The following is a 14,936-nucleotide window of genomic DNA, read 5'->3' on the forward strand; positions in this document are numbered from 1 at the left end:
CAAATGTATTCACCTAGTCAAACTGGAGCCAGTACATAGAGCCAACAGATAAGAGCAAAAAGGAAAGGCACTTTCAGGGCCCCAAAGGAGACATGTATCCCCTCGGTGCCGTTCCCACGCTGTGCAGTGACGCACTGACTCGCAGTCTCGGAGCGGCACACACACATCGATGCGCTGCACCGACCGCCTGTTGCGGGCCGGCCCTCCCCTCAGCAGCGCGGCACTACACTTCCCATCGGCCCCCGTGCAACGCGGCTCCCAGCGGGCCGTGCGGCGCAACGCTGTCGTGGCGCTGCCGGTGAATGGGGCTGGTGGCGGAGCGGCGGTCGGGGTGAGCTCGGCTCTTGCTTCTTCTGGCGCGGCCGACCGGCTCCTCACCATCCTCCTCCCGGCCCTCCCTCGGCAGCTCCGGGCACGGCCATGCGGCGAGCGGGGCTGGGTAAGAGCCGTCCTGCCTGGGGGGCCCGAGAGGCCTGTAGGCCATCGCGCTGCGCGGTGCCATAAGAGAGATGCGATACGATGCGGCACGATACGACCGTGGGTCGGGGGTTGGGTGGGAAGGGCGTCCTGACTGTTTGATTCGTGTTTTATTTAATTGCGGATGTTCTGTATATCTTCCTGCTATGTTTGGGTCAAAAAGAAGGCGGTTTACTTTCGGTTTACCACTGATAGAGTAGTAGAAAGGATGGCGTCTCTGCTGGGTGCGCTCAGAGACCCAGGTCTGGCCCTTCACCCAGCAGCCATGTTGATGACTGGAAGGGGAACTTTGACCTCTTGTGTTGCTTTCTGGGACCTGAAAGTGCTGTCATGTCCCTGTACAGCACAGGTGGTGTGAGGGGATGGCTGAGTGCCTCTTCCTGAGAGTAAACATCTCCATTGAATCACCGGGCTGAGGAATGCCATGTGGCTAACCCAGGCATGCTTGTAGAGCTACCCGAACTTTATTGCTCCATTTCTTGTTTGTGGCATGCAGTAGTGTTTCTACAAAGTAAAATTAAACCTTAGATGTGCTCCTTAATAAATCAACAGAGGTGCTGGGATGTTGGTTGTGAAAAGGTGGTCGTTGGTAGCACTCAGGTCTTCAAATCTTGCATTAGTTTTATTTGCTGGAGGAGCAAAACCCAGAAAGTCCGAAGGGTCTTGAGGCTCCACAGCTGACTTTTTATGTGAACCAGAGCTGAAGGCCCTGCTCCTTATATTGTTTATCATAGAGTGGCTTGGGTTGAAAGGGACCTCAAAGCCCATCTAGTTCTGATGCCCTGTAATGGGCAGGGTTGCCAGCCACTAGATCAGTCTGCCCAGAACTCCATCCAACCTGGCCCTGAACACCTCAAGGGATGAGGCACCCACAGCTTATTTGAGCAGCCAGGGCCTCATCACTCTAATGAACTTCTTCCTGACAAATAACCATAACCTCCCCTCTATTAGTTGAAAACCATTCCTTCTTGTCCTGTTGTTATCTACCAATGTAAAAAGCTTTCACTCTTGTTTATAAGCTGCCTTTAAGTACTGTAAGGTCACTGTCAAGTCTCCCCACAGCTTTCTCTTCTCCAGGCTGAACAAGCCTAGCAACCTCAGCCTGTCTTCACAGGAGTGGTGCTCCCAGCCCTCTGATCATCTCTGTGTCCCACCTCTGGACTGTTCAAAATGTTCCACACCTTCCCTGAAGCAGGAGCCCCAGGCCTAGATGCAGCCCTCCAAATGGGGCCTTAGGAGGGCAAAGTAGTGAGAAACAATCACCTCTCTTACTGTGCTGGCCAGCCTTCTTTTAATGCTTTTAAAGGAGTGAGGGGATGGGTTGCTAAGGAAGGAATAGAGCTGGAGTTGGCCTTTGCTTGGCAAGGCTCTTACAATCAGTGCTGGAAGGATCATCCAGAAGGTACTTCTTAAAACACCTGTTGAAAAGTTGAACAGATGCTTTAGATGTCTCTTAGGACCCTTATCAGCTGCAGTGAAATTTGCTGATATTTATCATGAGCTGTTGGCTGTCAATCCAGCCTTTTTATTTCATGGGCTGGAAGTACAAACTGCCCATCAGTATGTTTACTTCTGTCTCCAGCTACCTAGTACCTCCTGTTTAGCCTGAGATGATATTATGGTTATGTCTATGGGCACGTCCTGGCTATTAGTGGTGTTGCAAGACAGCTTGTAGACGTGCTGTGTAGGAGTTTCTGGCCTTCCTTTATGAAGCAGTAGCCAGGCTCTACACAGATCTTCTCGTTTCCTCTTTAGAACCATAGAATCCCAGAATGGCTTTGGTTGTGAGGGACCTTGAAGACCATTTAGTTAGAACTCACCTGCTATGAGCATTAACTTACAAGCATTCAAAATTGCTTGTTGCTTAGTAGGAGGTACTGTAGTTACATAGAATTGTAAAGGAAAACAATAGGAACAACCCTGACTCCATTAAATGGCATAATTCTTAGTTAACATTGGCATCAGTAGTTTTGATTTCAGGTCTAGGCGGTACTCAGCCTTCTTTCTCCTGCCTCAGTGCTGCTGCCCAGTCCCTGTCAGTAGGGGATTCTCAGCAGGAGCTGGGGGCAGTGTGTATGTGGAGCTGAGGAAACTCCAGTTCCCTTCTGCTCTGCTTACTCTCTCTGCAGGATCAGTTGTCTGAAAAACAGTCCTGCAGTCCCGTCACCCATAAAACCAAGGCAGGAGAGTAGAACTGCAGGATGCTGACAGGAAGAGCAGTGTGCTCTTCTGCCTAGAAGCTTGGCCTCTAGTCTGAGGTCTTGTTTGTTGAGAGAGGTGGAAGGATGAGTATGCTCACTCCTTCAAAGGCAGCTGTAACCAAACGTTACTTGTCTTTATCTTCATTCTTATTGTGAATTATGCTTACTGCTCTGTATAGCAACCTCAACTCTGCTTTCCCATCTCCATGCAATGTTTAGATTGATTTCCATAACAACCACCTGAAAATATCCTCTCAGGAAAAATACAGCATTAAATTGCAGTCATTCCTCGGTCTTTACCTACTTTGATTTCCATATTGGAAAGATTACTTCAGTGCTTGAAAAAGGTTGAATCTATGTCTTGGGAGCACGTAACACCTCTTCCCAGTTGTCTGGTTTATGTTAAGGAAATGCATTTTTAAATGCAGAGTGTTTTCCCACAAGTAGAGAACACTTACTCCAATGCTATTTTCTATCTGTAACTACTGGCTTTTCTGCTTACAGGTGATGGAGCACCAACTGGTAACTATGGCTATACTAACAGTGGGTACAGTGTGTATGAAGAAGAAAACGAAAGGTTAACAGAAAGTCTGCGCACTAAAGTCAGTGCAATAAAATCGGTAAGTATTTAGTTATAGTTAAATTTAATTAAAACGGGTGGGCTTATGCCTTGTTTATAGATGGTGGTGAAAAGCAGTAGCAGCAGTAAGAAATCATGGAGTTGAAATTGTGCCACAGAGACGTACAGGTTGTGGCTAAGGTAAAGCACTGTGGCAGCAGAGTCCTTGTCCTTGCTTCACAGGGGAGCTGTTGTAAGCTGAAGGTCTCCTGGCTGGTGCCTGTCTTGATTGCAGCAATTGCTGCATCTCTATATGCTCCTTATTTCCTATCTCCCTCATTCTGACCTGCAGAGTTGACTTAGCTTGCTAGCAATGACACAAGCTTGTTGGATGATCACCAGACTATTGCTGATCCTGGTTACAGTCTCTGGACTGAGTGACTGGCTGCCTCTTGTCCTGCTGTGCCATTGCTGCTCCATGATACAAACCAGGGAAGGAGTAGCCAAATTCACAGGAGAAAAATGTGTTGTTTGCATCGTAACTTTTCAAAGGCGTTGTGTTTGCAAGTTCCAGGTGTCAGCTCCAGCAACACTGTCAGAAGGGTGTGCATGGTCCTCACAGCCAGGAGTTCTAACAGATGGAGGGAATGAGCAGTTGCTACTCAGACTTGACTGGACCTTGAATTTTTGAAATGATAAATATTTCTTTCATTCCCCAAGGGTTGCTGACAAAACGCTGCACTTGGTTTTATGGCTTAAGTTTCTGTTTTGCAAAGATGCCAGCTATTTCTTTCACGTTTTACCTAAGAAAACACTAGTGATTATCATGTATGTTAGAGCAACTTCTCTAATTTATGTATAACCGATCGCTCATATTTAAACCTCTTTTTTTTTTCCCCAATAGCTTTCTATTGAAATTGGAACAGAAGTTAAAAACCAAAACAAATTGTTATCAGAAATGGTAAGTGCTTTGTCACTTAAGTTTCCTTAAGTATGGGGCAGGATGGTGAAGTTAGGTAATATAGAGCATTCTTTTGTGTATTGTGAACGTTTGTGTAAATATGTTGGGAGCTTATTGCTGACTGTCTGTGTAATGTTTGCTGTTTGTTTTCACCTCTTTTCTCTCCTGTTTTCTTTCATTGGAATGCAGGATAATGATTTTGACTCTGCAACAGGACTTCTAGGTGCGACTATGGGCAGACTGAGGAGGCTGTCCAGAGGGAGCCAGACAAAGCTATTATGCTACATGATGCTCTTTGCGTTATTTGTTTTTTTTGTAACATACTGGATTATTAAACTGAGGTGATGCACGTTGTCCCAAGCTTAAATTGTGTAATTTCAACCATCGGTCTTAATTAACGACATTGATCTAAACTGCCATATACTGTTGTTAAAACACAATGAAATTATTGTAAATTGCATTAGTACTTAATGCAGTGTTATATATGGTTTTCTGGATGCATTGATATTTCTCCCATTATCCCCTGTTTTGGGGGGATTATTTATAAATACGCAGAAACTGCTGGCACTCTAGGGTTGCTTATTGTAGAATAAAAGAGTTTACTGAATTGGTTAAAAAAAATACCCACAAGAGGAATCAAAGAACTCCCCCAAAACCAAAGGTTGTTCAGATATGAAATAGTTGCAGAATTACGAGGCCTTTGCTTTCATTTTGCTTTTTAATCTGAGCCATGCTCTAAATTAGAGCTCCAGTTTCAGGCAGGTAATAACTTCTAGGTTGCAAAAGCGTGACCAAAACTTGGGTCCTTTGAAATTGGTTTTATCTGTGGATTTTTGAAAGGTTGGCCCGAAGGTAACAAATATAACGGTGGTGCCCCACAGAAGTGATTGTTGTGATGCCTAGATTGATAGGTCTAATTGTCTGCATATTTAAGTAGCTTAAACGTTTTGTTTGGGGGAGAGGTTACTTAAAACTGGATCTTCCTTTTAAATGTGACAAATGATGCTTGCATGTCTGTTCTGTTAAGCAAATGCCTTTGATCATTTGGATCAACAAATCTGGACACAGTGCAAATGTTTCCTTTACATTTAAAGTATTGAAAACTTAATGATTCCATTGAATCACTGGAACTTGTACCATTAGCTCATTCATGTTTTGTTCTGTGATGAGCCCTAAATCCACTCTGCATGATGTCTGAATATGAGGTTGAATGTTTTCAATTTTATATTGACACATGTGTATATATATTATGAAGCACCTGTTGGAGGTGCTAACATATTAAGGTTTTTACTTTGAACACTTAGCTTTAATACACAAAGTAGTTTCCAATAGTTGAAACTATCGCATCACTGGGTTCAACATTCAGAAAAATATTGTTTTCTAGATCTTGAAATTGTATCTACATTTTTAAAACAATTTTTCTAGGAATATTGTATAGCATACTGCCATTAATAAGTTAATTACGAGCTGACAAATAAAGTGTCCTGGACTATTCTTGTTGTTTCTATGCATACTTTCCTGTTGTAGAGTACCGCTGTTAGTTTGAAATGGTGCTGCACTTAAGCAACTAGACTTGTGTGATGGTGAGCACTGCTGAAATACATGGAGGCATACATTACATTTTGCATGTTCATTTTCATATAGAACAGAAATATGACATCTAAATCACACACTCTGTAGAATGTCTTTTATAAAAGTAACTGAAATGCAATTGTTTCTGACCCGTTTAATTCTGTACTGTTAAAAGGTCTACAAATAACAGAACATATAAATATTAATGCCAGAAAATATCTTATTTATATGGGCATTGCTAGGCTTGCTAAACTAACACAGCACACTCAGAGTAAGTCAATAGACTATGGTTTGCCATCCCAAACTGAGGGAATGTAAGGCTGCCTAGCATGTAGGGTAATAACGACTGACATAACTTTGACAGCTGCGCTCCCTTGATATTTGGCCACCGTTTAGAAAACATTTAATCTTTGTCTCACATGGTGTCTGAGCAGTTCCTAGGCATTTCTTTCTTACTAACGCATCTGTCTTACCAATAAATGGCAGCAGTATTTATCTACACAACATAGAGTAGAAAATAGGTAGGTGCAACTGGTTACACAGCTGGGAGATTTCCCATATTTGTTCTGATCAATATGCTATGCTTTCCTCTTGCCAGAACATATGGGTAAAAAAACCTCTTACTTATCCTTCAGTTTATGTGTAAAACCAACAGGTATTTTGTTTTAAAAGTCAAACCAGATTAAAGGTGAGTCGTACAGAGTAGGATCCCTCTCCCTCCTTTCCTTCCTTCTTCAGTGTTGCGGTGAGGTTCAGGGAGAAGGAATAGGAGGGGGAAAAGAAAGTGTGTTTGTGTCTTCCTTTCTTTGCTTTTTTTCCATTTTGAAGGCTGACGTTCTCTATGTTTTTACATTTCTTTTACTCTCAAAGCAAATAAAGGATGCGGCACTTTTCCCTTCTCTTTGTGGAAAGAGACTTTGTGGAACGGATCATAATAAAATACAGAAAATGTTTAGCTTTATTTATTTTAATAGTGCAGTATTTATTGCACTTCCACTTCAACTCGATCGTGGCATGCAAATTGTAGGATCACATTTAATTGATCACAATTCTCATGTTAACGCTTCCATATTTTTCATTCATAATTACACACAAAATGTGAAACCTTACAGCTGAAATTCAGGTCTCCAGGAGTTTCCAGTACAGTTAAAGTATTGCTTGCAGAGTTCTGAAAGTAAAAACCATCTACCTCCGGTCCTGCCACTAAACAAGGTGTGTCAGAGTGTGGTGCAAGAGTGAGAAGGTCATGATGGTGACTGGACCGGGGGGCTTGTGATATTGACTTGTTTTTTGCTGAAGGAACTCGTTTTGCTGTTTACTTGCAAAAACTGAGAGATATGGAAGGTAGCGGTAACTGAGAACAAAACCACTGTTCTGGTACTTTAATATTACCTGGAATAAACAATTTGTGACTTGAAAGCAAAGTTACGTGGACCCATGTGGAAGTTGGGTTTCTCATTTGGTTGCTTAGATGATCTAAGATGCAGCTATATCTTGATTGAAGAAGACAAGATTTCTTTAGCATGGATCACCAGAGCTCTCAAAGCTGTAAATCACTAAAACTGGAGAAAATCTTGCAGGCATTGACATTAATTTGACATTAGAGAACATGTATCGTGATATTGGTCAAACACTCTGACAAGTATTTTACTGGAGAAATTACTGTTATATTATAAATACCATTCCTACTTCTTCCACACTTGAATCACGTTGCCTGTTACCTTCAGGATGCAGTAATAACCACGCTCTTGCTTTCTTATGTTTCTGAGGAAGAGTGCAGACGGGTTATTTCCTTGGAATTGTTTCCATGTATTTGCATATAATAGAAAGCATGGTTTCATCTGTACCACCACCTATTGACACCAGCCTCAAGTCCCTGTAGAAATACAAAGAGAAATACAAGTTCCAACCTGAGAAATTCTATGAATTGTAGGAAACGAGGAAGATTTCGGGGGACACCAGCAGAACGTGTTGAAGTATTTAACTTTATTGTCTCTGTTAAGAGAAGCATTAGTCAATCAATACATAGATAGTGCAGAACTGTATGGAGAAGGTACTTTTTTAATACAGAATGTTCTTCAACCAAAAAAGCACCCAGGTCTCCCTAATGGCTATATGAGATCTAGCACAACTGTAGTTTAAATATGCATTTGCTTTTCTGATTTAAAAATGAACAGCTGCTCCAAGCTTATTTACTTTTGATATGATCTTTCTAACTGGACTTATTTAAAACCCACCATTTATATTGCTAAATCATCCTTCACGGTATTGCTTCAATTCCCTTGGTTAGCCAGAATGCAAACTACTGCACTTCAAGCAATTTTCTGAGCAAGTTTCTGTACCTCTTTGGGGAGGAGGAAAAAAATGAATGAAAAACAGTTCCGCTAAACAGCCTCTACTTAGTTTGATCGCATGAAAATTCCCCACCTTCATAATGGGTTTTGTTGAAGGCAATGGAGTTGGAACAATGATATGTTACTCGTTCTTTGTGCTGTGATGCTGCTTTTTCAAGCCAGAAAGCCTCTGACAACGCTTAGCATCTTCACATTGCTGTCATAACAATAAGCGATCCACAAAACTACTCTGTGGTGCAGATAAAAAGCTTCCATTCGCAGCAGGAATCTCGGACTTGTGGCTTGTTTATATGAAGTCATAAACAGGCGGTGGTGAGATCTGGCTTTGATGTTGTGTGACGGATATTTCAAATTATTAGATAGCCATCATACAAATGTATTTAAAAAAGAGGAGCGTTTCACATGAGTGTGTGTGTGTGTGTGTGTGTGTGTGTGGTAATGTGGTAATCCATATTACCAGTACTTTCTAGTTAGTAGGCAAACAGAACAGAAAGGACCCTCTGCGTCACCAAATGAAGTTTTCTGTTTTCATAGTTTGCTAACATAGAACCCCCAGCAGAAATGCGAGGTACAGCCTGTTCAGTTTTAATTTCCATCTTCTGGCTGGTGTTTAACCCTCTATATCTACAGAGGGCTATCAGACACAGTTTTGCACGAATCAAGCTGTGCTCATCACCAGGGCTGATTTTCAGGTTGGGAAAATGAAATAGAGACAGATACTGATTGATCTCACAGCGAATACAAGTGCAGCTTTTGAACCTGTAACATGCTCCACAGGCACTAAGGCTGCAGCTACCACCACAAACTAAATCTATTTTTAGCACCAAGCCAATAAAACAGTAGAATGTGTTGTAGTTGTGCATCCTGCTACCATTTACTGCCTGCAGCCAAGAGGCTCTGCCTACTGAGGGGGCCACTCTGAATTGCATTTTCCTCTTGAAAGCCATATAACAGTAGGATCTAAAAAGTTCTTATTGTTCAAAACTGAGCAGACCTGCAGGGTCTTCAGTGTAGACGTCTTCACGTAACTTGAAGCTCTGAGAAAATAGAACAAGTCTTTTTTTTTCCCTTTTCCAGCTGAGTGCCATTTTGACATGAAAAAGCGAGCACTCTTGAGAGCAGGGGTTTGGGTTACTCCAGCTCTGTTTTCCTTTTCAGCCTGACTTCACAGCAGTGATTCCCTCAGGGATGTTGCTCCCTTCCTTAGCTAGGAAAGCACCGATACCACACCTTGCCGAATCTTCAAGATCGATGTGATTCAGAGCATCACTGACTCCAAGAAGGCTATTTTAATGCTGCTTCCTGCCAGCACAAATTGCACTTGCTTCAAAGGGTTAACAGCTTTTGTTTTTTTTCCCCCCCTCACCATCGTTATGTTAAAACTGTGTGACTGGCAAGATTTTTTCTCTGCAATATTTAGAGATGCGTCCCCAAATTTAATATCATGTGATCTCTTCCACCTTCAGACTCTTACAAGAGCTGTGTGGAAAAGGGCTGAAACCACGTATTTGTTCTCACAGGTCACTGAGCAGTAGTTCTTCTTCTTGCCCCAACAATTATCTGCTGATTGCAAGGCAGGTTTTTCTGTCAGCAGTCATGGATGGGCTTTGTTTTGTTTCGTACAAACAAATCGTGATACTGACACAGGCTGACTAAGGAAGAAACCAATGAACCGGGTCATTCTAGTTTGGACAAGTTTTATAAAGAATGAAAGAATATTTAAAAAATGAAATAAAGGATGAGACTAATGAAAATATTGCAAACGTTTTTAAAAAAAAATTGGGAAAGAGTGAAATATAAAGATAATTCAGAAGGAAATGCATCCATTCCTTATTCAGAGATACTCTACAGTTAGATTTTTAACCATCCTTGATTACAAATAAGACCTGCAACACCGAAGAGGCAGATGGAGAAAGAAATGTTTTTTTCTGCAGCTGTATGTGCTTTATCTATTCCACGTGAACAATCCATTAAGAGTTTTTAGTATTGCTTTCTCGAGTCTTTCACAGTGCACAAAGGAAATAATCAGTATTATCCCCATCGCATCCCCACAAGAGTAAAACCTGTTGGAACTGACAGCCACTACAGATATTGTTTAATACTTAAAATTATCACGGATCGTTAAGGATGGGGGGGAAAAAAAAAACAAAACAACAAAACAAAACAAAAAAACCACAAATCACTTTTTTAAGAGCTTCAGTCAGCAAGTTCTTCCTATCTCAACAGAAATGTATGCAGTTACACTGGGTGGTGACGCACTGGAACAGGTTGCCCAAGGAGGTTGTGGATGCCCCATCCCTGGAGGCATTCAAGGCCAGGCTGGATGTGGCTCTGGGCAGCCTGGTCTGGTGGTTGGCGACCCTGTGCATAGCAGGAGGGTTGAAACTGGATGTTCATTGTGGTCCTTTTCAACACAGGCCATTCTATGATTATTTGATTCCCTTACTACCGAACTTTTCACTAGCTGATTTTTTTTTACAAGAAGTTATGAAATCTGAAAAATCGCAATAGACTTGCTTCTGAATTTTTCCCTCCCTCTGGTCTATCTCAGCCTGGGGCTTTCATATGGACGGGAGCTTTGTTCAATAACTGATTTTTCCTAAGTCATGGTATCTTTATGGCATCTGACGTCAGAGAGAGAAAAGCAGAGAAACAACTCCCGTCTGTCTCTCTTCTTCAGAATCGTACTGGTAAACTGAAGCCTAGAAACTCCACTATTTTCTTATTTATGTGTTTCTATTAAACTCTTTGGTATTTGGGCTCAGTTCTTTTTTTCCAACTCATTCTCCTTCTCAGAATCCCTAAAACTGAAAATGAAACATTTAAGTATAGTAAATCAGCCCAGTATGGGCACCTATATGGTTAAACAGGTACCTTTAGCTATGCCTTTTAGAGAATACTGTACTTCAGAAAAGACACTTGATCTGCAAACTATTAACGACTAAAACTGACAGCTGTGAATAAAGCCTTTTGGCAGGCTGTTGTACTGGGTCTGTTTATTATTTCCCCAGTAACACCAATGACCAAGATTCAAAGACTGAAAGCGCTAACCATGCATTATGCTGTGTGCAATTTGAGAATTAACAGCCTGACGTGTTAGAGACTAACATTTCCTTGGAACTTTGGTTAGTATTGTGCAGCAAAAATCCTTGTACGTTATGACAGGCTGTCATGCTGTGCAGTTATTGTAAGCCCTGCGTGCTGCTTTACAAATATCACAGTGACGTGAATGGTTACTCAGAATGCTGTACAAAAAGCACAACGGCTTTAGGAAAGTTGCTGCTTTGCTTATTGTTACAGATTAACAGGATTCTAACTTGAACCTGTGATTGTTTATTTAGGTAATACTCCACTTCTCCCTGGTGCTTATGGTTACTCAATGAGGGAATTTTACTGATTCACAGAAAAAATTAGGGTGTAAGTATCACGCTACTTTCGGCCTTATAAATAAGTAGGGTTTTTTTTAGAAGCAGAAAGATACATTTCTTTAGCCAGCAGACGCAGCTGATACTACTAGGAAATACTCTGGATTTCTTCTGAAGGAAAATGTGACTGTACTGAGGTGCTTAGAAATCACTCCGGAATTCACATGGAAAAACCCTGCCTGGGGTAGGAAATCTAAAGACAAGTTAAAGCTATCCAAATGTACATGACTTAGTGTCTGTACATGACTACATTGGTGGCAAGTGCTTTGAGACAAGTATTTTTATGCAAAGCGCCTACCACAGTAGCTTTCAGCATCTGCTTCACTGAGGACCATTTGCTACTGATAAAGAGGTGATGACAACGGTAAATAAGAAAAACTTCCTACTGACAAGTGGCTTAAAACCACCATCATACAGCACACTGTACCTTTCACAAATCCACAAGTTGAAGAAGTCTCTGATTTACCACAAAGGCATTCCATGTTTATCAAATGCTCTTAAAGGCAGAAAGAATAACTTCTACTTCTGATGATCCCTGTGTTCTGCTACTCTGCCATTGATGGCAGGGTGGTCATTGAAGAAAGACACACTCAAGAGCAGAGTGCTTAGCTGCTCCACTTGCTGGAAGAGAAAGTGCCTGCATTACCTACATGGTTAGACCCAGTTACCTACGTTCTATGTGTCAGGCATCAAAGCATGACTTGGGTGTTTGGTGTAGTGCTCTCCTACCCCTATCTCCTCAGCCAAGGACAGGAGCTGAACAGCAGAAGGCATGTCTCTTCTCTCTTTTGTACTGGTTTCAACAGAAGATTCTTGCCATGAAATCACTGATAAGTTTACATCACCCTTTGATATGCTGTTTCTACTTCTTTCAAATAGCCGTCATTACTCTAAAATAATAATAATCATTATATACATATATAAACAATCTATTATAAAGAAATAAGCTTTTTACAGGTTTATTTAATGTGACCTTTTCTCACTTTACACACATACAGCATTTTCCAAACTCTGAACTAACAGAACCACTACTTTGCCAACAATTAATTAGGTATTGTATTAAAAGGGCTGAACTGAAATCTACTGTTGGAAGAAAAACTAAGTTCCATCTTGGTCCCCCAGCACAGTATTGGATGGGGCCAGAATTTTGTTAACAGCTGCCAGGAAAATAGTTTGCTTTGAGGGAATTTTCCAACAGAAGTAGATACACTGCAAAATTTCAAAGGCCTGGCACGGGCCTTATTTAGTTTGCAAAAGGCCGTTTTAATGATCTAATGACTTGCTGGAAGCAGTCACAACTCTCAGATGTCTCACATGGTACCTGGTGTGGCTAATTACATGGAGACTGCTATCAGGAATGACTACTGGAAGGCCTGTAGGCAGGGCCAGTGGCATCTCTTCCTGCAGTGAAGCTTACTGCAGGAGCCCAATGCTCAACTCTACTTTAAAACACATGGAGAAAAAATGAAGCTGATTTTCAGTGGTTCCTCACAGTTAGGAAAAATACCGCTGTTTTATTTTAGTTCTGTTCCTGTAATCAAGATTACAAGAAAAGAGCAAAGGAAACAAAAAAAATCTCGTTCATAGACTTTGCCTTTTATTCCTTCTCCAATTGCCTAGCAGGTGCCAGAGAACCACTAGGGAAAACATGGACTTTATTTCCTTTACCTGAAACTCAAGCTAACCTCTGGTTAGCTCAAACCACACTGTTACAGTATGGCCAACATTTGGCAAAAGAACAGTCAGCACTTATATGGTGTGGTCAAGGATCACAGTCTAAGCCCTAATATAAATCAGTGGCATGCTGTTCTGCGGAACAATACTAATCATGTAAGCCAGGAGCTGCTGGCCCTTTGATTGAGTGATCTTTTAGCAGAATACTTAAGAGGGCAAATTTGAGTAAAGAAACGTCCTGGCTTCACCATTCACTTACCCACCTGTAAAATCTGCTCACCAGAACCTCACTGGTGAATCCCATTCCTCCCCAAAACTGCAGACAGCTGTCAGTCACTTCACGGGCCAGGCGACCTGCCTTTAGCTTAGCCATGGAAGCAAATTTGGTCACATCATTGCCTTCCACATAGAGGGCTAAAAAGGAAAAAAGAACAGTTACACGCACACAGTCACTGACCACAGTCTAGCAACCATCTCCTCATCTTCCTTCAGCCTGACACCGTTCTTTGCATTGCAAAAAGCACATCTAAGGAGGCAGTCATGGGAACTCACCAATGGTGCGATACAGCAGCGAGCGAAGCAGCTCCACTTCAGTTGCCAGCTCTGCCAGGCGGAAATGCACGACCTGGTTCTGCAGCACGGACTGCTCAAACACTTTCCGCTGGCGAGTGTAGTCAATAGTTTCTTGTATTATAGTTTCCAGTGGTGTCAAGACTTTAAGAAACAAAACACAGGAAAAGACATTGCTTTCTTTAGGTCACAGAATGGTTTGGGTTGGAAGGGACCTTTAAGATCACCTACTTCCAACCGCCCTGCTATAGGTAGGGACACCTCCCTCTTGACCAGGTTGATAAAGCCCCATCCAGTCTGGCCTTGAATGCCTCCAGGAAGGGGGCATCCACAACCTTGCAGGGCTGCCTGTTGCAGTGTTTCACCACCCTCACAGTAAAGAGTTTCTTCCTAATATCTAGTCTAAATTACACTCTTCCAGTTTAAAGCCATTTCCCCTCATCCTGTTGCTACATACCCTCATAAAAAAAAGTCCCTCTCCAGCTTTCCTGTAGGCCTCGTTCAGGTACTGAAAAGCTGCTATAAGGTTCCCCTGGAGCCTTCTCTTAGGGTGAACAGCCCCAGCTCTCCCAGCCTGTCCTTACATGGGAGGTGCTCCAGCCTTCTGTTCATCTTTATGGTTCTCCACCGAACCTGCTCCAACACCTCCATATCCTTCTTCTGTTGGGAGCCCCAGAACTGGAGGCAGTTCAGTACTCCAGGTGGAGGTCTCACGAGGACAGAGTAGAGGGAAGGCACCCTCTTCCTCCACCTATTGGTCATGCTTCTCTTAATGCAACCAAGTTTCATTTTCTTCTTGTTGAAAAAGACATTAGTTTTCTTTCAATACAAACATTTTTCAAAACATTATTTTTTTCTAAAGTAAATCACTCTGTATGTACAGTCTGGTGTGTAGTTTCAATTCTTAAAAACGTCTGTCATTCCCTTGTACCTTAATGACAGATTCCGTATCCTCATTATACCTGAGCCCCAAACTCAGAGGAGAGTGAAAGGAAGTTTAAGAAGTGCAGCAAAGTCAGAGAGCACAGTGTGTAATTGCACGTATGTAATCTTTATCCTTCACACATCATCTGAGACTCTTATCGCAGTCCTGTGGCAATTCCTGCTTTCCATACTACCTGTATCCCGAAGGGCAGACACAAT

The 14,936-nt window shown here is 42.1% G+C and overlaps 2 protein-coding genes across 2 annotated transcripts in view; one reads left to right on the forward strand and one right to left on the reverse strand.

Annotated features, from left to right (window-relative positions):
• Positions 1–224: 224 nt before the first annotated feature.
• BET1 (Bet1 golgi vesicular membrane trafficking protein) lies at positions 225–5,306 on the forward strand. Its single transcript, XM_072330295.1, has 4 exons — positions 225–439; positions 3,183–3,298; positions 4,142–4,198; positions 4,388–5,306. The coding sequence occupies exons 1-4, from the start codon at positions 421–423 to the stop codon at positions 4,541–4,543; spliced, it is 348 nt and encodes a 115-aa protein (XP_072186396.1). The 5' UTR covers positions 225–420; the 3' UTR covers positions 4,544–5,306.
• A 1,558-nt stretch (positions 5,307–6,864) lies between these two features.
• LOC140249052 (probable acyl-CoA dehydrogenase 6) overlaps positions 6,865–14,936 on the reverse strand; it is a 73,944-nt gene continuing 65,872 nt past the window's right edge. Inside the window, exons 7-9 of the mRNA XM_072330294.1 lie at positions 13,776–13,937; positions 13,487–13,637; positions 6,865–7,646 (exon numbers count right to left, since the gene is read on the reverse strand). Of these exons, the coding sequence (XP_072186395.1) occupies positions 7,556–7,646; positions 13,487–13,637; positions 13,776–13,937 (404 nt within the window). The 3' untranslated portion in view covers positions 6,865–7,555. The remainder of the gene's footprint in view (positions 7,647–13,486; positions 13,638–13,775; positions 13,938–14,936) is intronic.

The sequence above is a fragment of the Excalfactoria chinensis genome, chromosome 2, assembly GCF_039878825.1.
Source record: "Excalfactoria chinensis isolate bCotChi1 chromosome 2, bCotChi1.hap2, whole genome shotgun sequence".
Taxonomy (NCBI): Eukaryota; Metazoa; Chordata; class Aves; order Galliformes; family Phasianidae; genus Excalfactoria; species Excalfactoria chinensis.

Excerpts from the sequence above, each read along its gene's own strand:
- BET1 (XM_072330295.1), top strand. Across the intron at positions 3,299-4,141 it reads AAGTCAGTGCAATAAAATCG|CTTTCTATTGAAATTGGAAC; the intron begins GTAAGTATTTAG and ends TTTCCCCAATAG. Across the intron at positions 4,199-4,387 it reads ACAAATTGTTATCAGAAATG|GATAATGATTTTGACTCTGC; the intron begins GTAAGTGCTTTG and ends ATTGGAATGCAG.